This window comes from Panicum virgatum, chromosome 1K, assembly GCF_016808335.1.
Source record: "Panicum virgatum strain AP13 chromosome 1K, P.virgatum_v5, whole genome shotgun sequence".
NCBI classification, from domain to species: domain Eukaryota; kingdom Viridiplantae; phylum Streptophyta; class Magnoliopsida; order Poales; family Poaceae; genus Panicum; species Panicum virgatum.
The window spans coordinates 8,339,548-8,362,744 of record NC_053136.1 but is presented as its reverse complement, the minus strand read 5'-3'; the positions used below and the strand labels follow the sequence as shown (position 1 = coordinate 8,362,744).

Genomic DNA, 23,197 nt, shown 5'->3' with positions numbered 1-23,197 from the left:
TCTTAGTTCTATGTCCTTGGCTAAGTCAAATGCTAGACATTCCCTTTTTGTTTACGTTAAGGCAGAAAATAATTTATCTATTGAGGAGAAACTTACCCAGCATCGGCTGAGATGGTTTGGACATGTCCAACGAAGGCCTCCTGAGGCGCCGGTGCGTAATGGGGTTCTTGAGCGGGTCGATAATGTAAAGAGGGGTAGAGGTAGACCTAAACTGACGTGAGATGAGTCGGTTAAGAGAGACCTTAAGGATTGAAATATCTCTAAAGAGATAGCTTTGGATAGGAGTGCTTGGAGACTAGCTATCAATGTGCCTGAACCTTGAACTTATTTCTTTCGGGTTTCATCTCTAGCCTACCCCAACTTGCTTGGGAAAAAAGGCTATGTTGTTGTTGTTGTTGTTGTATGAAAAGATGTTATTTGCTCTCTGATTTCAGTTCATGTTGTATATGGGATCCACATGACCACATTCTGGTCATAATTTTTATTGTTCTGAATATTGATATTTCATTACACGGATGCAAAGCTTGTAACAGAAAGGCATGGTACTCATAAAAAATTTCTGCAGTTGTCGATGGTAACAATAGTATCGAAATTAATAGAATTGACATCTCATTTTCCCCCGAAAGCAGATGTCTTGTAAAATATAGTCACTTGGTTAGTGGGTCTATTGAGAAGTATAATAGCGCTCCACCTTTGAAAGGTGCATTGTTTCGACATCTTTTGTTATCTATGGACTTTCTGGGAGGATCACAGCTTCTGTCTTTATGTTATTTGTGTTGCAGTTGGTCAGGGTATTGGATGAAAGCAGTGGCTGTACATGGTCATCCAAGAAAAGGTAGGTAGATGGACGGCTGGGGACAGTGCAAACTAATGGAATTTAGTAATCTGCAGTTATCTGTCTGAACTTTTTACTGTATCAAAATAAGTAATACAAAATATAACAATGATCTTGGTAATTTGAAACCACAATGACTATTAAACTACCTGCTTTGTTCAGTTAGCACTGGACCTTGATCTGATCAATCTGCAATATTCTTGAGATGTTCACATAGACCTTTTACTTTAATAACCATTGTTCTAAGACTTAGAACTCTTATTCCCTTTTCTCTTTTGCTTTATGGACCCCCCTTTATTTGATGCTTCTGTGCTTACTGTTTGCTTAATGGCAAGTGTTCATTTAAATAATTGCTATATTGTAGGCCTAATGATCAACTTGTTATCCACTTATTTTTGCTACTAAGTATGAAAGCTTGAAACTGTGAGGAATCTTCCATGCGCACAGCCCACTGATGAAGGGGGGTTACAGGGTTGTGATGCAAGAACCCATCATCCGTCTTGGTCATCCATAATCTTGAAAAGTACTTTTTCAATCACAAGATGCTGTTTTTTCTATGATGCGTCTTTCTTGAGCTTTATGGACTGTATCCCGTGAATAAGCTGAAATATATTTATGATAAAAAATATTAGCTGATCATATAGTTTTTGCTTCCTTTGTTTTCTCTCTTTTTTTTTTCATGACCCTATCTGACACCAAAATGGTATCGATGTACTAGAGAAGAATTCGTGTTTGGTACTCAATTGGTGCTGCTTTATCTATTTGTGTTTGTAACAGTCACTAATCAAAAGATGCCATATACTAAAACCTGTGATGATGGCGGTTATGTGCACTCCATCCTTCCAGATGCTGTTAGTGCTTTTCTTTTCCAACCTTCATCTTTTTTCTCCTCCTCACTATTGAGCCACAAAGATTGATGTCACAATCAGCTTGATGCAGAGCATCTTGGGCATGATCTTTCTTGCTTGGACACTGCCTTGGGCCACAAAATAATACCCATTAAAACTGTTTAGCTTTTCCTTTAAATTATCCAAGGCGGGCATGTCAAGATCAGGCATGAAAACTTGAAAGTGCAAGAATGATCGGTACATTTACGATATGGACATTAAAGGTTAACTAATTGAGAAAAGGTAAGGGCGGATGAGGGAATCTTTGTAAACTATAAAATTTCTAATTGGTGGCTTAGTTGAGCATCTTAGGGTTTTTGCTTTCATTCCAGTAAGATGTAGGGGAAATAAATTATGTGATCAGTGAATGGAAAAGAACAGTAGAAATGCTAAAAGATTAATGCTTAACTGCTTATTTCCAGAAGTTCAATGAATGTTTAGCCATTTGCCTGTGGGGCTAGATTGGAGGAAAGATTCTTTAGTTTGAACATTTTCATAGCCATAGCCTCATAGGTCTCCTATTCTCCTTGGACCATCATAAGCACTGTCTAGCATATTTAATAGTTCTTTTATTTCTTTAGATATATGAAACCTACAAGTAGGGTGATGGTGTAGCAATCTACCTGTTCATTTCTTGCATATATTGCAATCTGTTGTGTCTTTAGTAGTGATGAGTGGCCAAGCATTAATTGTGTAAAATATTATGTTGATTTATAAAGTGCCCTAGTTAGTGATAGACTGTAATCCAATCTTTACACAGATGTGTCATTTTTTGGTGGTCTTTCTTAGCCTTAAGATATGATATCTGCCAACTCTGCACAACCAAGTGTTGGTCCAAATCCTTACATTTTATTAGATGTGCATACTTGTTTCTTCATCATGTTTGTGAACTGGAATCATTGCCTCACATTCAATATTACTTGAATTATTCGTTCCTTCTAAAAGTAATCTCTGGTCAACTGTTGTTCCATGAACAATGTTCTCTACATTCACCTTCCCTCTTTTTCTATATTATTCATCTAAACTGGTACATTTTGACTTGCAAGACTTGCTGACTGATTTTTTATACATATTTTTAGAACAACACGGTCTGGTCCTGAGTACGCTATGTCGACCCACTGTGCTGGTGTCTATGTTGCACGCTTGCGCTGGGGTCTTTCTGTTGGAGAATGATACGCTCTGCACAATTGCTTATTTTGGACAAGAATTAAAAAATAGGTCGACTAGTTCGGGAGAAACTTATTCATTGAACCATTTGTTTAGAGGATAATATCTTGGATTGATCGTGTCGTCTTTAAATTGCAAAAGCAGGTTGACTTTTTGTCCTTAGAAAAAGCATGGGTATCAGTTTTATACTAAACCACACGTCTGTGGTGAAAGTCATGGCCAAAAAAAAAAGAAACTTTTACCATATTTGATTAACTTTAAATTCTAATGTGTTACAATGGTTCTTCAGACTTAAGTTCATTGGAATCTAGTGTTAATTTGGTGCCTAAACCAAAGTGGTTTGCATGACTTCACTAGCTCCTAATTTGCCAAAGACATGTCCCTTTTAAATATGTTAACTTTTTGCATAAATCACTTGAGGAGAAGATTAGATAGACATGGAAAAGAGGCAATAATTACAAAAAAAAAGAGAGTGGATACAATCAATCGGCTGTCATCTCCACCTGGCCAAAATTGTACCAAAGTGCATGGCTAGCTGTAACATGATTTTACAGGTTTGAACTGACTTGACTTCAATCTGGCCTATGGAATGGGAAGTTGTAGGCCTATGTTGTCCTGCAATTAGACAGCTTTTGGCTCAACTGAACGTCCTAGCCGGTAGGTTAGATCCAACGAATTCAATAATTATACCTTGTGTGCGCCTGACTGCCTTTCAGTACTTGTTCTCTCGACTTAGCCCTGTGATATGATGATTTGCTAAAACAGGGCTGCATTAACAAACATGCTTGTTCTATACTAGAACCCCAAGCTAGATATGTTATTATAATGGTGTTGTATTAAGAGCTATCACTTTACAGAGTAGCAGTAACTTGTCATGGACTCTTTTCTGTACTGATTATATCGCATTTGTTGGCGCCCAAAATGAAGTTCATATATCCTTTGTGGCTGTTCAAATTAAATAATTACAGTACCAGTTTCTCTGGTAAATTCTCATTGGATTTGTGTGTGAGCTCGAGTCTGTCAATTCTGGTTCTATGTCAGTGAGAACGCCAGATTGCTGTTGCTAGTGAACATTGTAAAGCCTCTTGTTTAGCTTCTCTCTGGGCTATACTAAACCTACCATAGCAATGACATGACTAACTTGATTGTCACAGGAATGAGGACCACAGGCACACACTTTTAAGAGAAGATGCGGCTAACAAGATGTCCGAGATAATACTATAAGGTGCAAGGCAAAAGCTCACTTTTGGAGACACTTGAGGTGGTGGTCCTCCTAGCTCTGGCGAAGGACATGGAAGATGGGCTGGGGAAGGCAAGACTCAAATCCAGCCATCCAAGCCCAGACCCTGGTAAACTTTATCACCAAGCTCCTCCTTTCACCCTCGGGTTTTCCTTTCATGGCACATATGTTTCATTAAATACTATAATCTAAGTAGTCTTAAGATCCTATTTGGTCAAATGTTTTGTTTTGACCATTAGTAAATAAAAATCACACAGATTGATGCTACTGTATTTACTAGGCAAACACATACGACCATATATAATCATATCAGAAATTACATAATGGCATAGAATATTTTTTACTCAAATTTCCACCTTGGAGATTATACGTTGATGTCCTAAATGACCATGAATGTCGTTGAAATAGCATATTTTATTTGGATCAGAGACTGTGCCTCCATGACCTCGCTGGAGCATCCTTTGGACCTTTGACCCTTTTAGTGCCTTGGCGAATATGATCTGAAAGATTTGTGTTTGACTTTTGCATGATATGTCGCGTTTTGGGGACTTGGGCAAGAGTAGTTGTGAGGGCACTCTGATGGGACTGAACTTAAAGAGCTTGGCAGCAAGATTCTCGCATCTGAGGAAAAAATAGCCCAATTTGGGGCTGTTGCACCAGTTGCGTTGCCCAATTGGTGAGTTCATCCATATTGACGCACTGTATGAAATAAAGATTCGGATGAGGAGATCCAAAGAAAATTAATACTCGAATGAGGAAAATTAATACTCGAATGAGGAAAATCAAATCGAATAAAGTAAAGAAAAGCAGTGCCTAAAGGTCAGCAAGCTTGAAAAACAAGCAATACGAGTGGAGCAGCAGGCCTTTAATCTGTGGATTGGATTTGTCTGCCTCATTTGTTAACTAACCCGTGCCTCCTCCTGTCTCATCTTTGTGTTATCTAATGTGTTGGCCTGGCATTATAGTATCACACGCCTCTGGCCCCACATGTTCTTGCCTGTGCGTGCTCCTTCAGTCCATCTCCCTTGAGCCCCCACTCAAGACCCTGCATGACCCAATGTCACTGCATATAGTGATATATGAAGACGCAGCACAGCTGTGAAATTTTATTTATTTTAATATTTTCAAAAAAATATTTATTTTGTCTCCTTTTAGTTCTTTTTATCTTCACCTTTTACTCCATCTGTTCCAAATTATAAGACATTCTAACAATCTTGAAGAGTCAAAGTTTTTTATGTTTGACCAAATTTATATAATAGAATAATGACATTTATTATATAAACTAAGTACCATTAGATTCTTTATTAGTTATATTTTTATAGTACATCAATTTGATATCATAATTTTTTATATTTCTCTCTATAATCTTGGTCAAATTTGAGATTGTTTTAATTCTCCAAGATTTTTGAGATGTCTTATAATTTGTAACGGAGGGAGTATTTTGCAGGGGCCGGGACCGGAAGCATCCCAAAACTGCAAATCTCTCAGGGTGATGATATGGATGATGTGCAGCAGTGCAGTTCAGGTGGCTGCAGGTAGGGCTGATCATCATAGTAGACTTTGCCTTTGCCATCTGGGAGCAGATCAGATCAGCTGAGCCATTCTATCCATCCGCAGCCAGAGCACAGGGCCGCCCTTGCAGCTCAAGCTCAAGCTCCAGCGTTTGGCTGCCCCCCTGAAATATTCCATTTGCTTGCTACTAGCTGCATAGCCACTCTGTGGGCGGTGTACCCCTATCAAGATGCCTCACATCTGATGTGAGAGCTCAGCTCAGTGTCTGTGCTCTCTCATGGACATTTTTTTTACAGGGAAGCTTCCAATTGTTTGGAGCTGGGAGATGGCGGGGGCAGCACGTGAAGCAGCGAGCTTGGCAGGGCGTTTCGGCATCTGTGGAGGAGGGAGGAGATCCAGCCATGCCATGCAGATGCAGAACGGGACAGGAGGGATGATTGCCAAGTCGGCCCTGTCTCGTCCCTGTCGCCCCAGAGCTTTGCCTTTGCGTGTGTGCGTAGTGTGCACACACAGGCCCGGCCGGAGGACCGGGACGTCACAGAGATGATCACAGATGTGTAGTCCATCTTTTGGCTAGAGGTAGGCTACGGTTTGGCTAGATGTGATCTCTGAGACCATTGATTTGAATGTTAATATCGTATACATTGCTGAGCTGATGAGTCACTGCTACTAAATTTGTATGCTAGTCTACAATGTCTTAAGTTAACTAATGGTCAAAATTAAGAATTTTGGATCTTGTAATGCACGTTACATCTGCAATAGTATGTAAATGTGTGACATCGTATAATGTTAACGTCAAGCTTGTCTACCTTTAACTTCGAGTGAAAGGTTAATTTGGATCAACCGTATCATTGGACTTTCTATAAAAAAGTATATAGCAAATATCATGTTCATGTTAAAAGCTGTGATCAAACATCAAATGTAGTATGTAGTGGGGACTATATATGTCAATGTTCATATCATCATCATACATAAATTATTTACGAACAGGGGAAGGACGACATGTCAAATGATTTAATCCCTTTTTAATAACCATGCAGAAATTTGGGGTTACTCTGCTCCTATGGACTTTTATATCTCGTGTGTATTTGTACACACAAAAAAAAAAGAATCACAAGAGAAGACTAAACAACAAAAGGAATCTACACAGAATAAAAGAATCTCCCCTTATTCCTTTCATTCGTTTCGGAAAATCAAATTTGGCATGTTGCCAAAACATAATTTAAAAACAAAAAAAACAAATTATTAAGACCACGGTACTGTATCTTTGATTAAAATAACATCACAACACACCCCTACAGCTCCAAAAGCCCATGATTTCTGTTTGTCACGTCGAAATACCTGCGCTGAATGAGGACAATGTTTACAAAGATACAAGGTGAGTATTTTTCAAAAAACACATCATGAAGAGAATATATCGTGTTCCTCGAAATTCCTGCAAAACTCATGCGCCCTGGTTCCCAATCGGGGCTAAGAGCTGCAGCTATAGCTTGCCCGTCGATTGCCCGGCCGGCAGCGACCGAGTATACGAACGCAGTAGACCGTAGCTAGTCCCACACCTACACCTACGGTCTACCCATCTACCATGCTTGCATGCATGATGATGCATACTACACCTCATTTTGGTTGGCCCACTCTAACACTACTTTTTTTTTTGAAGTTAACTCTAACACTACTTTGTAGAGTACTACTTAGAGTTTAGATTCTCTGCTAATCTCTCTCTTTCTCTCTCTACAAAAGAAAGAAAGAAAAGAAAAGAAGCAGCTTGACCATTCTCACGCAAAGTCCACTGGGTAAAAGGATACAAATGCAGCTTGCCATGCTACCTTTCCTCTCATCATCTCTTCTAGAGAGAAAAGGCACCTCAAGTAACCAAGTCCGCAACTAGCTCCTCTCTCTCTCTCTCTCTCTCTCTCTCTCTCTCTCTCTCTCTCCACAAGCACGGAAGCACCTGTGTGAGTGTGTGTCTGAATCTCATGTTACTGGCAGCTGAGCATGTCCTGTCACGGAAGCTGCTGCCCATGCCCGTGCACATGCTACCCTGCCGCCGGAGCTATTAACCAGCCCGAGCCATGCGCTCCTGCGCCCACCGCGCCCTGACGCCGCCGCCATGCTCGGCGCACCCCGCCACGACGGCGACGCCGCGGCGCTCGCGCAGCATCAGGAGCAGGACGCCGCCGCCGGACCCTCCTCGCCGAGAGGGCTCGTGCTCGCGTGCGCCGGCCTCCTCCACCGGGGCGACGTCGACGGCGCCCGGCGCGCGGCGGCCGAGGTCCTGTCCACCGCCGACCCGCGGGGCGACGCGGCCGACCGCCTCGCGCACCACTTTGGCCGCGCGCTCGCCCGCCGCGTGGACGGCGGGGACGACGTCGCCGCCGCCGCGCCCGCGGGCGCAGCTGGAGCGGCTTCCTCTTCTTCTTCGGCCCCCGGGGCGCCGTCGGCGACGGCGTACCTGGCGTACAACCAGATCGCGCCGTTCCTGCGGTTCGCGCACCTGACGGCGAACCAGGCGATACTGGATACCGCCGCCGCCGGCGGCGGCGCGCGGCGCTTGCACATCGTCGACCTCGACGCCGCGCACGGCGTGCAGTGGCCGCCGCTCCTGCAGGCCATCGCCGACCGCGCGGACCCCGATCTCGGCCCTCCCGAGGTCCGGATCACCGGCGCCGGGCCCGACCGCGACGTGCTCCTCCGCACCGGCGACCGTCTCCGCGCCTTCGCCGCCTCCCTCAACCTCCCATTCCGCTTCCACCCTCTCCTCCTCCCCCGCACCACGCAGCTCGCCGTCGCCGACCCAGCCACGGAGCTGGAGCTGCACCCGGACGAGACGCTGGCCGTCAACTGCGTTCTCTTCTTGCACAAGCTCGTCAGCGACGGCGAGGTCGCGGCGTTCCTGAACTGGGTCAAGTCCATGAACCCCTCCGTGGTGACCCTCGCCGAGAGGGAAGCGAGCATCGGCGGCGGCGACTGCCCGGAGGACCTACACCGGCGGGTGGCCACGGCGATGGACTACTACTCGGCGGTGTTCGATGCCCTGGAGGCGACGGCGCCGCCGGGCAGTGCTGACCGCCTCGCAGTCGAGCAGGAGGTCCTCGGCCAGGAGATCGATGCGGTGGTGGCGCCTGGAGGACACGCGGGCCGGCGAGCCCGAGGGTTCGAGTCCTGGGCCGCCGCCGCTCGCGCCGCCGGCCTCTCGCCGCGGCCGCTGAGCGCGTTCGCGGTGTCGCAGGCGCGGCTGCTGCTGCGGCTGTACTACCCGTCGGAGGGGTACGTTGCCGAGGAGGCCCGCGGTGCGTGCTTCCTCGGCTGGCAGACGCGGCCGCTCATGTCGGTTTCGTCTTGGCAGTAGATCGATCGATCGATCGTCTAGAGGCCAGTGATGTTCGACCTCGGCAGGGTGCACCTGCTCCATCCATGGCTTCTCGCTCGATCGCTAGCTAAGCAGGCCACCTGCACCACCGCATTGCCACCATCAATGATACTTGAGCGAGCTGGTGATCTCGTGGTTGAAGAAATGAAGAGATGGCTTTAGTGAGTGGGTTTTGAGGTAAGAAGACCGCGGAAGCAAGCGTCCATGCAAAAGGATCTGGCTAGGGGGGGAAATGCATGGTCGTCCTAGCTAAAGCTAGGTGCTTTGCTTTCCTCTCTCAAGCTTGGGCAATGGCGGCTGCTCAATCTTGGAAGGCTACTACTACTTTTGGTGTACTGCAACGGACGAAGGAGGAAGAAGATGCGGGTGGATGTGCGTAAAGGGCACGTTGCATGGGAACGCACCATTGGGAGATCCATGCGAGGATCTTTGGCATAATTCATTTGCTCAACTTGGTAAGCCGTCGTCCTTCTACCACTAGGTACTGCCAATTCTTTTGCTTTTCATTTTTTTCGATTATACATACTTCTCTCTCTCTCTCTCTCATATTTGGTGGAGTTGTTATGGTTTGCTCATCATTTTTGATATGGGCTACGCTATCTAATAATGGTGACAATATTGTAATGATAAAGGGTTATGCTCATTTGCATGCTCCTGCGAAAATTAGGTCAAGTCGCATATAAAATTGATTTGCTCAATCCCAAACAATGAAGAGGATCTTGAAGTTCTTATATGCATGCCTCAGTGGATTGGGTCCATCTTTTTAAAAGTTTATCCTGAAAATTTCACTTGCCCTTTCTTGCTGTTTGATGCGGTTGTTTGCATTATAACTAATCATGCTTTGGCCCTCCACTAGACATAAACTAATGCTCATTTGGCTGGTCTTTTTATTTTACTCAGGGTAATGATCACTCTTGTGTGCCACGAAAGGCCAGTGCATTTACTAGCATATATATGCATTATATACATGGTAGTACTATATGTTGTGTTCTTCAGTTCTTGTAAGAAGAGAGAGGAAAAAAAAACTCATTTGTCCCCTCATGTGTTGAGGAGGAGGAGGATGTGGTGCTTGTTTCCTGCCTCATGTCCCAGATATGCTGGCAAGCTGTCCCATCCTTGGGAGAGCAGCACACACTACAGAAATGGCATGATCTCATGCATCAGCGACCGGCGCTGCCCTAATTCCTGCTCTCTGTCCCCCCCCCCCCCCCGGAACAAAATCATGGGACTTCTCAAAACCAAGCACCCGCTTTTGCTGGCCGGCCTGCGATCCTGAATCTCTCTCTTGTTGAGTTGCCTCCTCGTCCTCTCTCGGCTAGCGGAGATCATTCTCTTTTGGATGATGGACCCATGCATTCTCTGTATGTGTCTCGACTTGCATTGGGATCTTTGCGTGCATGCCGTGTTCATTGGCACCTAACCCAAGCGGGCCATGAAATGCAGCACTACTATAGTACTAGCTAGATATGCTTGATGCTAGATTATTACTACTAGCTGGCTGGCCATTTGGCTTTCATGCTTGGATAAAATATATGTACAATGTGATCTTGCTAACGGCTCCATATGCATCATTCTTCTGGCATCACGGCCACTTCATTCGGTTGGATGAAAAGGGAGAGCAAAAAGGCGGCAATCATGTTGTCTCTCTCTTTTGTTTTTGAATGTTATTTAGTTTGAACTGTATATATGACAATTGCATCCTTTCTTTTTATTTTTCATGGAAAGAAAAGAAATGATAAACGAAAGAGACAAAGTTGGTCTTTATCTAAGAGATGGCAAAACATTTGTTTAATTACAACATTGAAGTTTATCTTTATTAGTCCATGTTATATTTTGTGGATGTTTTAGATATGTACATCCTCCTGAATCAGTCCTTATTGCAGACAACTTGTTTAGGTTCTGAAATAAAATTTCAAACTCTTATGAAATATCCATGTACCTTTCTACATTGTTTTTTGTGCTAAATAGAAAGTGGGGAAATTCTAGGAATAAGATCAGTTGATAGCAGGACCACTTTAGTTGTTTAAACTTTAAAAGACATCAGCAGCTCGTAATAAACAAAATTGAATACTGCTAGATCTAATATAGAATGTTAGGAAGATGGGGAGGTGATTCTAGCTAAATTCTATGACATCACCTATTTTTTTTCATTATCCTTTTTCAGTTTTAGTTTGTTGTATTGCCCTTACGCAGCGTGCATCGATGTCGGTGCATTTTCTTCATTGTGTATTACTATTATGAGTTAGTCCCGGCCCCTGAGTCATAAATTAAAAAGTGAGATCATGTATTAGAAAACACCGCATGCTCACCCCTCAGTTCTTTGCTACTTCCTCCGTTCCAAAATGTAGGTCGTTTTGATTTTTTTAGATTCATATATTTTACTATGAACCTAGACATGTGTTATATCTAAGTGCATAGAAAATACTATGAATCTAGAAAAGCCAAAACGACCTACATTTTGGAATGGAGGGAGTACTTATTTGCTTTGTTTTGCACAGCTTTCGCTCATCGGCTGATGGTATTCACATTTTAGCATGCATGTTTAGAGAAATCCATTGCTCTTATTACTTTAAAAATTTCATATACCTATTGGGATATAGTAGGTCTTTTTAATAAGGAGCTTAACTTCACTTTCTCCTAACATAATCAATAAGTCAACAGTGTTGCCTGGTTTAAAACTGGACTTGATCTGTATACCGGACTTGATTGTATTTTTAACATTTTAGAACATGTTTACATGTATTTTAATATCGTCATATACTCACATATCGATCAACTCCAGCTAAGCCTAGATGTGTAGAGCTAGCCCTCGCTCGACCGGCACTTGCATTATTATATATGGAGGATTGATTGCTGCTGAATGCTGATGCGCGCGCGTTCACCGCACCTCGCGTCTCTGTCGTCGCAGTGTCGCTTGCATAGTCGTTTGATTGCTAGACCGCTAGCTAGAAGTGTCGACTCTATATATAAACACACACACTTGGGTTTACATATATATCCATCTAGGGTTTGGAATTTGGATGGCTACGGTTCTAAAAGGTTTTCTTTTCTGAATTGTCGGTACGGTTTTTCGCTCATCGATCGTGGTCAAAAGTCTGAATTAACTTTCGCCCAAAATACATGCAGGCAACTTATTGGATCTTTTTTTAGAGAGATGTATGTACATGCAGCTTATTGGATTTTATGCATGCTTGACAAATAAGTTGCTTGAGTTACTGATCCTTTCTGATGCAATGCCGCACGAATTCTGCAGGAACCTACAGAACAGAGCGGGCATGCCTGCATTAGCTGACGATGAACAGCAGTGGCGTACGTCCTGGTGGAGCTAACGGACAGAGAGGAATGTGATGACCCATTTAACTTGCCAACCCTCGGAAGAAGCAGGCTAGAAGAGGCTTCTTGTGCTTCTGGTAGGCTGCTGCATGAGCTAGCATATGCTCGATCGGCAGCGCGTTTCTCCCAATGATTTGGCATGCATGTCATGCACACAGGGTGTATGATGGTGGCCACACGGCATGCATGATCTTCGAATATCGTCGTGCAAATTAGAACAGCGTACTAGCTAATTTAACTGTTGCCCCCCAAATGGGGTAATCAATAAGGAGGTGCAATTCTTTCAATTTATTAGTTTATATATTAGTATTGCCATTTGTTCATGAATATATACATAGACATGTATGCATACATTATTTGACCATGAGTTTTTTAGTTGAAATATATATACTACTCGCTCCGTTTCCAAATTATAAGTCGATTTGGTAAAATACTACTATGTATCTAGATATAGCACGTATCTAGACTAGATGCATTGCTAAAACTGTATAACCGGCGGACACTCCCTCGGTCCCCCCCCCCCCCCCTGCGCGGGCGTGTCTCGGTGTATCTCCGTCCGTGCTCAGCTCTCTGTCCCGCTCGCCATAGCTAGAATTTGATCCTAGAACGGAGGAAGTAACCCCTGCTGACACCGATCTTGAGTAGAGCTTCATCATCAGCTGCTACGTCTCACATGCTAACGCATTAACGCCTGCTTCTCATAGTTCAAATCTCTGAAACGGATTATCAGAGAAGCAAAAATAAGCAAGACGATTTGATGGGATTATCGTTTATTTCCACCGATTATAATCGGAAACAAACTGGCTAAACACACTATGAGGTATGAGCCGTTCAATCTCGATCCAACAGCTCATGACCCAACCTCCTCCATCCATCATCACAAAGCCGACCCGACATGCTGCCTAAGGCCCGCCAAAAAGCAGCATTCATTGCACAAAAGCCCAAAGGCCCGCTCCGCAAGCATTTTCGCCCATCACCCACCTCTCGGCCCACTTGTAAAGTAACATTGGCGAAAGCCCATGCCCATCCATCTGCCGCCCAACTAGAACCCGATTTCTTCGCAGGCCTCACCCGCGACGGCGCCGACCACCCATGCTGCTGCCTGCCACCGCCGCCTCGTCCGGACTCGAGCCGCTGCCCGCCGGCGCCTGATGAGCTGCCTCCGCCGCGCCCGCCACATCCCCCTCCGCCGCCTCCGGCCGGGCCTCTCCTCCTCCTCCCCCTCCTCGGGGGCGGGGGCGGGGGCGCTCCCTCCGCCGCGCCCGTCCGCGGGCCGCCGCGTGGTCGTGACGGGGCTCGGCGCCGTCACGCCGCTGGGCCGCGGCGCGGGCGCCACCTGGGACCGCCTCGTCGTCGGGAGGTGCGCGGTGCGCGCGCTCGCCGCGGAGGACCTCCGCCTCCCGGCGGAGACGGCGGGGAGAACGCTCGAGCAGCTCCCGTCCAGGGTCGTCGCCGCCGTGCCGCGCGGGAAGGGCGAGGACGAGTTCGACGAGGAGGCGTGGACCAAGGTCTGATGCTTACTTCTATCGTTTCTCGCTTTGACCATGTGCTAAATCACATACAACATAACACCATTTTACAGCCATGTACTACAAGGTAACGACATGTAGGCATTGATAATTGTATGCCTGGTATCATGGTCTCTAGTTTATAATTTGCATAAGAGAAATGTCACAGTTACATCATGTGGTACTATAATAGTCTTCCTATGGACTTGTTGCCTTCGTCATGTATGCAGTTCTTACAAAATTAGCGTGTGTTGCACCTCCCTTCAATTAGATATGCGCATGCTTTGGGAAGTAGGTATAAGTAGGAAACATGTGTATGTTCCGGTGATATGTTGTGGTTTCTCTCTAATCCAATCAGATTTCCACTATTTCTGGCTATAAGTGTGTAATAATCATACTAAATGCTTTCATTTTCGTGTTTTAAATCATTGATTGAATGTTCTTGTTGCCAGGATAAATCTATATCAGGATTTATATCCTATGCTCTGTGTGCAGCTGATGAGGCTTTGCGAGATGCAAATTGGTTGCCTTCAGAAGATGAGAAGAAAGAAAGAACGGTATCAGCTCCTTCTTTGGAAGCTCATTTTTCTTTTATATATGTATTTATGAGCTGCTGGGATCTGATTGGAGCTCTATCAGGGAGTCTCTATCGGTGGAGGGATTGGAAGCATCTCAGACATTTTAGATGCATCGCAAATGATCATTGAAAATGTTTGTATCCTTACTCCTGCATTTATCTTTTCTGATTGCAAATTTTATTTTAGTAGCTATTCATTGTAGTGACTATGGTAATTTGATTCCATATAATGAGACAGATGCAATCCCATACGTCATTTTATCTTGTTGCCATGCTTTGGTTGACTTGCAGTGACACACATTCCTTGTAATTTGAAATGACAGCATTCCAGTTGTTTCTGGTGCAAAAATGTGAAATTTGTGTTTTCTTTTGATCACAGCATTTGCGTCGCCTCAGCCCATACTTCATACCAAAGATTTTGATCAACATGGCATCAGGCCACGTTAGCATGAGATATGGTTTCCAGGTGAACTTCCTTATTACCATTTGGCATAGCTATGGTTATTGTCAAATGAATGTTAATAGGAATAGTTATGCTTCTAACTTAGGGTCCAAACCATGCTGCTGTGACAGCTTGTGCGACCGGTGCTCACTCTATTGGTGATGCTACACGGATGATTCAATTTGGAGATGCCGATGTGATGGTGGCTGGTGGAACAGAGTCCAGTATCGATGCTTTGTCTATAGCTGGATTTTCTAGGCAAGTCTGTTCTTGGTGCTTTGTTTTATTTGTCTTTGAAAATAGTAGTCTGTATACTTTGGTGACTGGAAAATGGCTTGAATGCTTCAGTAACGTAATTAGGAGCAACGGTTAAGTGTGAGGATTGTAGGAAGCCATAGAGAATCCACTTTTATGTTCAGAAATAAACTTGTCTCATAAATATCCTATGCAGACTTGGTCACCTGCATATTTGCTTTTTTTTGGTCCACTGTTTCATGATTGATATGTACCTCCTTTACTTATTAGTATACTCAGCATTACCTTATCTGTTATGTTTTATTTGTTTTGCAGGTTAAGGGCATTGTCTACAAAATATAACTCATCTCCATGTTCAGCTTCGAGGCCATTTGATTGTGGTAGAGATGGATTTGTGTATGTCATGCTACTAGTAGACTTTGCCTCTGTTTCCATAGTTGGCTTGCTTTTCTCTGCTCATTCTTATCTTTTGTTCTAAAATGATCAATAGGATTGGTGAAGGCTGTGGCATCATGGTTTTGGAGGTGAGTCTGAAACCAATCACTACTTCCAGTAATACCCACAGCACAGTACTGACTTAGCATTTTTTTTCACATGTTATGTATTGAATTTTGCTTACTTCCCTATACAGTGTGGAAAATTTGTCCCAGTGCACCTTGTTTACTGAACAGATCAACATTTACTTATCTACAGGCACTTGATCATGCAAAGGAACGGGGTGCAAAAATCTATGCTGAAATTCGAGGATATGGAATGTCTGGTACCCTCCTATTTCACAAAGTAGAATGTTTTCTCTGTGATTAGTATGTGTGTATTGTGAAGCACTTCCTTCCAGGTGATGCACACCACATAACTCAGCCACAACATGATGGTAGAGGTGCTATCTTAGCCATGAAACGGGCTTTAGATCAGGTGCCAAATCACATGTTCCTTTGTCATTTTATTTTGCATATTTTAGATATTCTTTTAGCGTCAAGAAATTGGAAGCTATATGACTATTTTTTAACATAGTTTCTGATATAATTTTGTTCCTTTTTCCAGTCAGGTCTTAATGCAAATGAAATTGATTATGTAAATGCGCATGCTACATCAACTCCTCTTGGTAAGTACTCACAATCACCTGCCAAAGACATTTGGTTGGATACACTGGCTTCAGAAGACTTCTGTCTGATCTGTATGGGGGTTATATTTTGGATTGTGACTGTATGGAGTTACCATAAAAATAATTGATACTTTAATTTGGATTTGAACCACAATTAGGCGACGCTGTGGAGGCGAATGCCATCAAAACCGTCTTTGGTGATCATGCAGCATCCGGTGGTCTTGCATTATCCTCGACGAAGGTAGCTCTCCACTTGTCGCAGCTACCAAATTACCTCTGTTCCCTTCATGTCCTATTTTATGCCAACCGCTCGAGTTTCTCCAGGGAGCAATCGGTCATCTGCTAGGGGCTGCTGGGTCGGTGGAAGCGATCTTCACCGTGCTAGCGATCCACCATGTACGCCATCTACAGTTAGCGATCATCAGTTCAATTTTGGAGAGAAAAAAAAGGATCTCCTGCATTTAACATTCTGCTGTTCTCAGGGAGTCGCCCCGCCTACGCTCAACCTGGAGCAGCCGGACCCACTGTTCGAAGGCGCGTTCACGCCATTATCTGCAGTGAGGAAGACGCCGATACGAGCGGCCATCTCCAACTCCTTCGGGTTCGGTGGAACCAACACCTCACTGCTGTTCTCGTCCCCACCCTAGGCGGAACGGCACTTCCCGCCTGTCCCCCCCCCCCCCCCCCCCTGAAGAGCTGCACTGGAATATTCAGAGATTCTTCTGAGGAAACACCGGAAGGCACCATTCGCGTTGAGCTGAAGCTGGTGTTTTCTCGCTGGCCCTTCTGTTCATTCCGTTCACCAAACCCACCCCTCTCTCTTGTGCTCGCTTTGTGCTACCGAACATTCCTCAGGTTAGCGACGGTGACTGTTGAGACCTGAGGCAGCTGCTGTTGCGTGTCTTCCATTGGATTTTGCATCGCCACACCCACACGCGTGGTTTTGTCTGTACTATCCCGTTTAGGGCTCGTTCGGTTAGGCCAGAATGATGCAATCCTTCCAGGGAGTTAAAACTTATATAAATCAGTTTTCAGGGAGTTAAATCTTATATAAATTAGCTAACAATTCCGGCCTGGAATCCTTCCATGAAGTCATTCCTGGAGAACGGAACAGCCCCTAGGCCCTAGGATTACATGTTTGGAGCTGTTACAAGTTGCTGCATTTTAGTGATATTTTAGAGAAAAATACGGTCGAAGTCGAAGAGATGACTACCATGCCGTGTACTGTTCTCGTACGAATAATTCAGAATTTAAACCTGCTTTATCCATCCATGGATCTTCTGGAATCCGACGTGTCAGCGTCCAGCTGGACACCCGTGCGGTGCCGATCGGTCGGCGCGCCGTGCGGTGGGCAACTCCGCAACAAGGCATGGCCCGCGTGGGAGGCGGGGTTGGTTGTCGACCTCACGTGCTAGCTACCACCAAACAGAGACCCCGGACATGGCGCGAAGCTCCAACGGCAGGTGTCAGTGCTCTCCACGCAAGGAGAGTTCCTTCGCACCAGCACAGCACGAGAACTCTGCTCGCTTCAAACACCGGAGATTCGGAGTACAGGATGGGCACGACTGTTTCCTTTCTAGAACCCCGAGCTGAAAGACTTTGCTCTTGGAATTAGAAGCTTTAGACTAGGTGGAATGGTGGATGATGACTTTATTACTCATCAGTCAAAAAATCAAAATGTTTCTACTTGGAGATGTTACAAACTCTTTTTTTTATAAAAAAAATAAAACGTGAAAAACTCAGACTCCAAAACTTGATCCTAGATCAAATCTTTTGTGTGTTTTTTGGGTTCATTCATCTCGACGCCAGTGGATTTTAGAGTTTGGGTGGAATTTATCTGTGAGGCTCATTCCAACCCAAACCGCTACGGCTCGCCCAGTGATCCAACCAGCCCGTGTATTTATACGGCCGGCCACGGTCTCAACTCCCAACGAGAGCGAGGTGTCAGCTCCACGAGCGCACACCAGCGACAGCAGCCAGACGCGAGCGGAGCGGAGCAATGGCGGGGGCGGGGCAGCTGCGGTCGTTCGTGGAGGTGCCGGCGGGCTCGCACTTCCCCATCCAGAACCTGCCCTTCGGGGTCTTCCGCCGGCGGGGGTCGCGGGCGCCGCCGCGCCCCGCGGTGGCAATCGGGGACCTGGCGCTCGACCTCGCCGCCGTCGCCGACGCCGGGCTCTTCGACGGGCCCGCGCTCGCCGGCTCCCCGTGCTTCCACCAGGTGCGCTCCTACGCTCCGGAGCCCTCGATTCGGTTGCTCCAGTGGTGGATTGGGCTGATCAGCTCGGTTTAGCTCCGCGAAAGCGGGGGCGGGGGTCGGTTGGTGGGTGAACTGGGGATCGAGAGGATTTAGGCGATTGAGACGGACGCGGTGACTGGCTCTGGTGGTGCGTGGAGTAGAAAATAATTGGCGGTGCCCTTGATGCTTTGCGCAGGAGACGCTCAACATGTTCTTGGGGATGGGCCGGCCGGCGTGGAAGGAGGCGCGCGCCACGCTCCAGAAAATCTTATCAGGTTTCTTTTCTTATTCTTGCTTCTTTCCGACACAATTGGTCTGCAATTTTTTATAAAATAAAACTGACAGTTTTGTGATAGCACGTAGGATCTTGTCATGATTTTTTTAATTAAAAAAAGTGCTTGTCTGTTGCAAGCAAAATACCAATTCAGGATGAAACTTGTTCTCACTTTTCTTGTGGTGTTGCTTTGCAGCTGATGAGCCAGTCTTGCGTGACAATGAGGCGCTCAGGAGCAAGTGTCTTGTTCCAATGGTGAGTTTCATGAGCCTGTCTTGTTGTTTCTTTCTGCAGGTAGCAACAGGATCATTGATCAGATCGCTAATGCTCTGTTTCGATAATGCAGAGTGACATTGAGATGGTTCTGCCAATCACTGTTGGAGGCTACACGGACTTCTTTTGTTCCGTGCACCATGCCAGGAATTGCGGGTTTATCTTCCGTGGGCCGCAGACTCCGGTCAATCCAAATTGGTAATGTATTTTCTTAGACAATGGGCTTCATTGAGAATTGAGATTTGAAAAAAGTATTAATCAGATGAGCTTGGGTATTTCTTTTAAGTTGTATAATGGAAGCAATTAACTTATCTGTAAAGTGGGAGCAACACATCTTGTCGTGGATGATTCTCGCCAAGATCATATTAATCTGACTGATAAGACTAAATTCTGAACATCCACAGCACTGCTTGTTAGTTGTTACTGTGCTCAATCTTCATGGATACCAAATAATTAGAATTCTTGATGTTTTGATGCATGTTGTTGGTTGCACACTTCTGCTTTCAGTACTACACAGATGATGACCTCATGTAACTAACTTTCAATGTACATTCGGTTTTCTCAGGTTTCATCTTCCCATAGGTTACAACGGAAGGGCATCATCTGTAGTTGTGTCTGGAACAGATGTCATTCGACCCAGGTGTGCATCACAAAATACTTGCTGAAAGAGTTTTGTCTGCTGTTTCCAGTTTGAAATCTCTATTTTGTGTGCCATCTTTTGCTCTTTTGATTGATTATTTCTCTCTGTTTTTAGAGGACAAGGACATCCAACAAGAAACTCCGGTCCTTATTTCGGTCCATCTCAGAAGCTTGATTTTGAACTTGAGATGGTTAGCTTCTTATGAATCTTATATTTACTTGTTATTGTGGCTGTAATCAATGTATCTTCCTAAGCTGTCAAGTCACTTTCAGAGTTTTAATTATTTTTGGTATAGAATTATCAGAGGACACTGTGTGTAGATAAACTGTGCTTTAATCAGTGATAATTTTCCTTGATTCACTATATTATATCACAATACTTGTTGCTTTCAGGCTGCCATTGTCGGCCCAGGGAATGAATTGGGAAAACCTATCGATATTAATAATGCTGAAGACCATATTTTTGGCCTAGCTTTGATGAATGATTGGAGTGGTATTTCATTCTTCTCTGTTTTCATTTGTTATAGCTTGCATGATGTGATTATACTGAATTGCATGTAATATACCAGCCAGAGATATCCAGGCTTGGGAGACTATACCTCTTGGACCTTTCCTTGGAAAAAGCTTCAGTAAGGCATCTGAAACCCTCAAAATTTAGGAATTTTTTGGGGAAAAAATTAAGCCATGCCTTGCAAAATAAAATAAAAAAAACTGGGGGTCCTGCACATATCTCGCTTAAGATATGTACTTCTACCTTTTTACTTTTGGGTCCGGTCTGAAACTTCAATGTGCTCTTACGTTACAATTTCTCTAGGTACCATAATATCGCCATGGATTGTCACTCTGGATGCTTTAAAGCCTTTCACCTGTGAGGCGCCTAAGCAGGTGAGGAAATAGTGCATTTAAGATTAACCCTAAGAATAAGGCTAAGCTAGCACCAATCAAATCAGTTATATTTCTAATCAGCATTCTGTAGTACTTCAATCCAGGGAGAACTAATTTTCTTTGCATTGCAGGAACCTGAGCCTTTGCCTTACTTGGCTGAAAAGAATCACGTGAACTATGATATTCCTCTTGAAGTATGGAGTTGCTGCATTGAAGCTTCATTTTTTGCTCTTATTAATTTTGTTGAAATCAAATTAATTGGGGGTGCTTTCTTTTCTCTGAAAGGTTTGGATTAAGCCCAAAGATCAAAGTGATGCCTCAATTGTCGCAAAGACTAATTTCAAACATTTGTAAGTACCCTGGTTCTTTTTGTCTCCAGAAATGCCCATGTCTTTAGTTGGATGTGACATTTCCTCCATGTTTTGCATCTATTTCTCTTCTCTTAGTGTATGACCTTGGTACATTCTTGTGATTTCCCATAGGTATTGGACAGTGACGCAGCAGCTAGCACACCACACTATCAATGGATGCAACATGAGACCAGGGGATATATTTGCAACAGGCACACTCAGTGGACCTGTATGGAAGAAACATTCCAACTATTATCATATACATGCCAATTAGGAGACACCGATCTGTATGAATCCTCATCTTCTATTGTGTCTCATTTCAGGAACCCGAGTCTCTGGGGTGTCTTCTGGAGCTAACATGGAACGGGCAGAAGGAGATACCAGTTGGAAATTCGACCCGCAAGTTTCTAGAAGATGGGGATGAAGTCATCTTGACCGGCTGTTGCAAGGTACTGTGAACTCATCTTTCCTGATCAATCTAATTTAGTATTTAGATCTGTATGAAGATGCCACAGTATTTTGATTCCGTCTACTGGTTTTACAGGGTGAAGGCTACAACATTGGATTTGGAACCTGCATAGGGAAGGTTCTGCCTGCGCTTCCTTGAGCCAACATATCTTCACTTCAGTTCATGGAGTCTCGATGATCCCAAAGGAGTTCATGCGCTGAAATCTACCAAGCTCCGATCCTTAGTCTGTTTAAAGCCTACTAGTTATGGTAACTGGATATTAGGTATTGTTTTTCTTGAATGCGGAAAAGGAAACTGGTCCCTCTCTCTAGTGCAATAAAACTGATGCTAAGTCATCTTTTTATACAATTTTTTTCCCCTCTGGGAGTTGTTTTAAACATGTAATGCCCTGTGCGACAGGCGGTTCTATTCCTCGCGCGAGCGAGTGGGGGGCGACGCATCGCAGAACACGCTCGCTCCCGCCGTCGCTCGTCTTCCCGGCCTCCGCCGCCGCCTCGCCTTCCTCCGTCTCCCCCGCCGCCTCCGCCTCCTCTGCTGCTGGAGCCGCGTCCGCCTCCTCCGCCTCCGCCTTCCTCCACCCCCCCTCCGCCGAAGTCCGGCCGTCGGAGCTTGCCGGATGTGTGTGCGATGTGGCGTCAATTTCTCACATATGCGATGAATAGATGTGGGGACGCGCTGTTGCCCCCCTCCTTCCTGGTCCGGGCTCGGTATGTCCCCCGCGGACGCGCCGTTGGCCGCCGCAGTCCTCCGCGGGAAGCAGATCGTCCCGGAGCTGCTACGGCCGACGCCGCCCTCGCCGTGGCCCTCCTCGCCGCCAAGTCCGAGGCTGTGGCGGCTCAGGAGCAGGTCCGCGCGGCTGCCCTCGCTTGGGAGCGCGAGCGCTCCGCGGCTGATGCTCTCACTCGTCGGGTCACCGAGGCGGAGCACTACTTCCTTGTCTCCTTCGGCCAGCAGCCCGTCGTCCCCTCCACCGAGCAAAGTGCTTCTTCTTCCCACTAGGCTCCGCCCTCTGGATCTGGACCCCGGCTCGACCCGACCGATCCCATGGTCGCCCAGCTCCACCTCCAGGCCGCCGGCGTCCAGAACATCAAGGCGCTGGTCTCCGTCCTCCTCGACCCTACGTCCTCCTCAGGGGCGGAGCTGCAGCCAGCCGTCGGGGTCCGCCGACCCCGACGACCACCAGCAAATCCCCTTTAAATCACTGTTGTTTATACCAAATGACCCCATAGAAAATCAAGATTACTACACGTCGACCCCGGTACCGAAAATTTCTAGCTTCGCCCCTGGTCCTCCTCCTACGGGCACTGGCGGGACCAGGTCCTCCTCGCCCTCCGTCGCTACACCCTCGATGACCACGTCCTCCTCGACATGCCAGTCGAGGCGCAGGACGTGGTGTGGCTACGCCTTGACAGCGTCGCCATGTCCTGGATCTTTGGGACCATCTCCCTAGATCTGTAGGATATCGTTAGGACTCACAGCGGCACCGCGCGCCAGGCCTGGCTGGCGCTGGAGGGGCAGTTCCTCGGCAACGCCGAGGCCCGTGCTCTCCAGCTCGACGCCTCCTTCTGCACCTTCGAGCAGGGGGACCTCTCTGTTGGAGAGTTCTGCAGGAGGATGGAGAGCATGGCCGATGCTCTCCATGACCTCAGGTGCCCGGTGCCCGACCGGGTATTGGTGCTCAATGTCCTGCGGGGTCTCAACAGGAGCTATGACCACTTGCGGACATAGATCACCCGCCAGAGGCCCTTCCCCTCCTTCCTGCAGGTTCGGGACGACCTCATCCTCGAGGAGATCACTAGGGGTCCCGTGACCGGCTCGTCCTCGTCCACCTCCACCGCATTCG

The 23,197-nt window shown here is 45.9% G+C and overlaps 3 protein-coding genes and 1 long non-coding RNA gene across 5 annotated transcripts; all 4 read left to right on the top strand.

The window, feature by feature from the left end:
- Nucleotides 1-305: 305 nt before the first annotated feature.
- Nucleotides 306-1,485, top strand: LOC120649190. The gene is made up of 2 exons (XR_005665197.1): nt 306-835; nt 1,200-1,485. It is a non-coding gene; the product is annotated as an uncharacterized LOC120649190 (long non-coding RNA).
- Nucleotides 1,486-7,578: 6,093 nt separating this feature from the next.
- On the top strand, nt 7,579-12,704 carry LOC120649180 (protein MONOCULM 1-like). 2 transcript variants are annotated; one of them, XM_039925902.1, is made up of 2 exons: nt 7,579-9,466; nt 12,265-12,704. In XM_039925902.1, exon 1 carries the CDS (start codon nt 7,752-7,754, stop codon nt 8,988-8,990), a length of 1,239 nt encoding a protein of 412 aa, XP_039781836.1. In that variant the 5' UTR covers nt 7,579-7,751; the 3' UTR covers nt 8,991-9,466; nt 12,265-12,704. The 2 variants fall into 2 exon arrangements, with proteins under 2 accessions (XP_039781836.1, XP_039781826.1); XM_039925892.1 differs by having other exon boundaries at nt 7,579-9,492.
- Nucleotides 12,705-13,444: 740 nt separating this feature from the next.
- On the top strand, nt 13,445-17,302 carry LOC120649160 (3-oxoacyl-[acyl-carrier-protein] synthase, mitochondrial-like). Its single transcript, XM_039925873.1, has 13 exons — nt 13,445-13,852; nt 14,305-14,409; nt 14,492-14,563; nt 14,809-14,895; nt 14,978-15,129; nt 15,442-15,522; nt 15,617-15,650; nt 15,820-15,886; nt 15,962-16,038; nt 16,168-16,228; nt 16,387-16,469; nt 16,553-16,624; nt 16,711-17,302. Exons 1-13 carry the CDS (start codon nt 13,496-13,498, stop codon nt 16,873-16,875), a joined length of 1,413 nt encoding a protein of 470 aa, XP_039781807.1. The 5' UTR covers nt 13,445-13,495; the 3' UTR covers nt 16,876-17,302.
- Nucleotides 17,303-18,152: 850 nt separating this feature from the next.
- LOC120649169 (fumarylacetoacetase-like) lies at nt 18,153-21,716 on the top strand. The gene is made up of 14 exons (XM_039925883.1): nt 18,153-18,446; nt 18,661-18,739; nt 18,935-18,993; nt 19,085-19,209; nt 19,577-19,651; nt 19,766-19,841; nt 20,044-20,143; nt 20,220-20,279; nt 20,465-20,535; nt 20,667-20,729; nt 20,821-20,885; nt 21,018-21,114; nt 21,209-21,334; nt 21,430-21,716. Exons 1-14 carry the CDS (start codon nt 18,228-18,230, stop codon nt 21,490-21,492), a joined length of 1,278 nt encoding a protein of 425 aa, XP_039781817.1. The 5' UTR covers nt 18,153-18,227; the 3' UTR covers nt 21,493-21,716.
- Nucleotides 21,717-23,197: the final 1,481 nt, after the last annotated feature.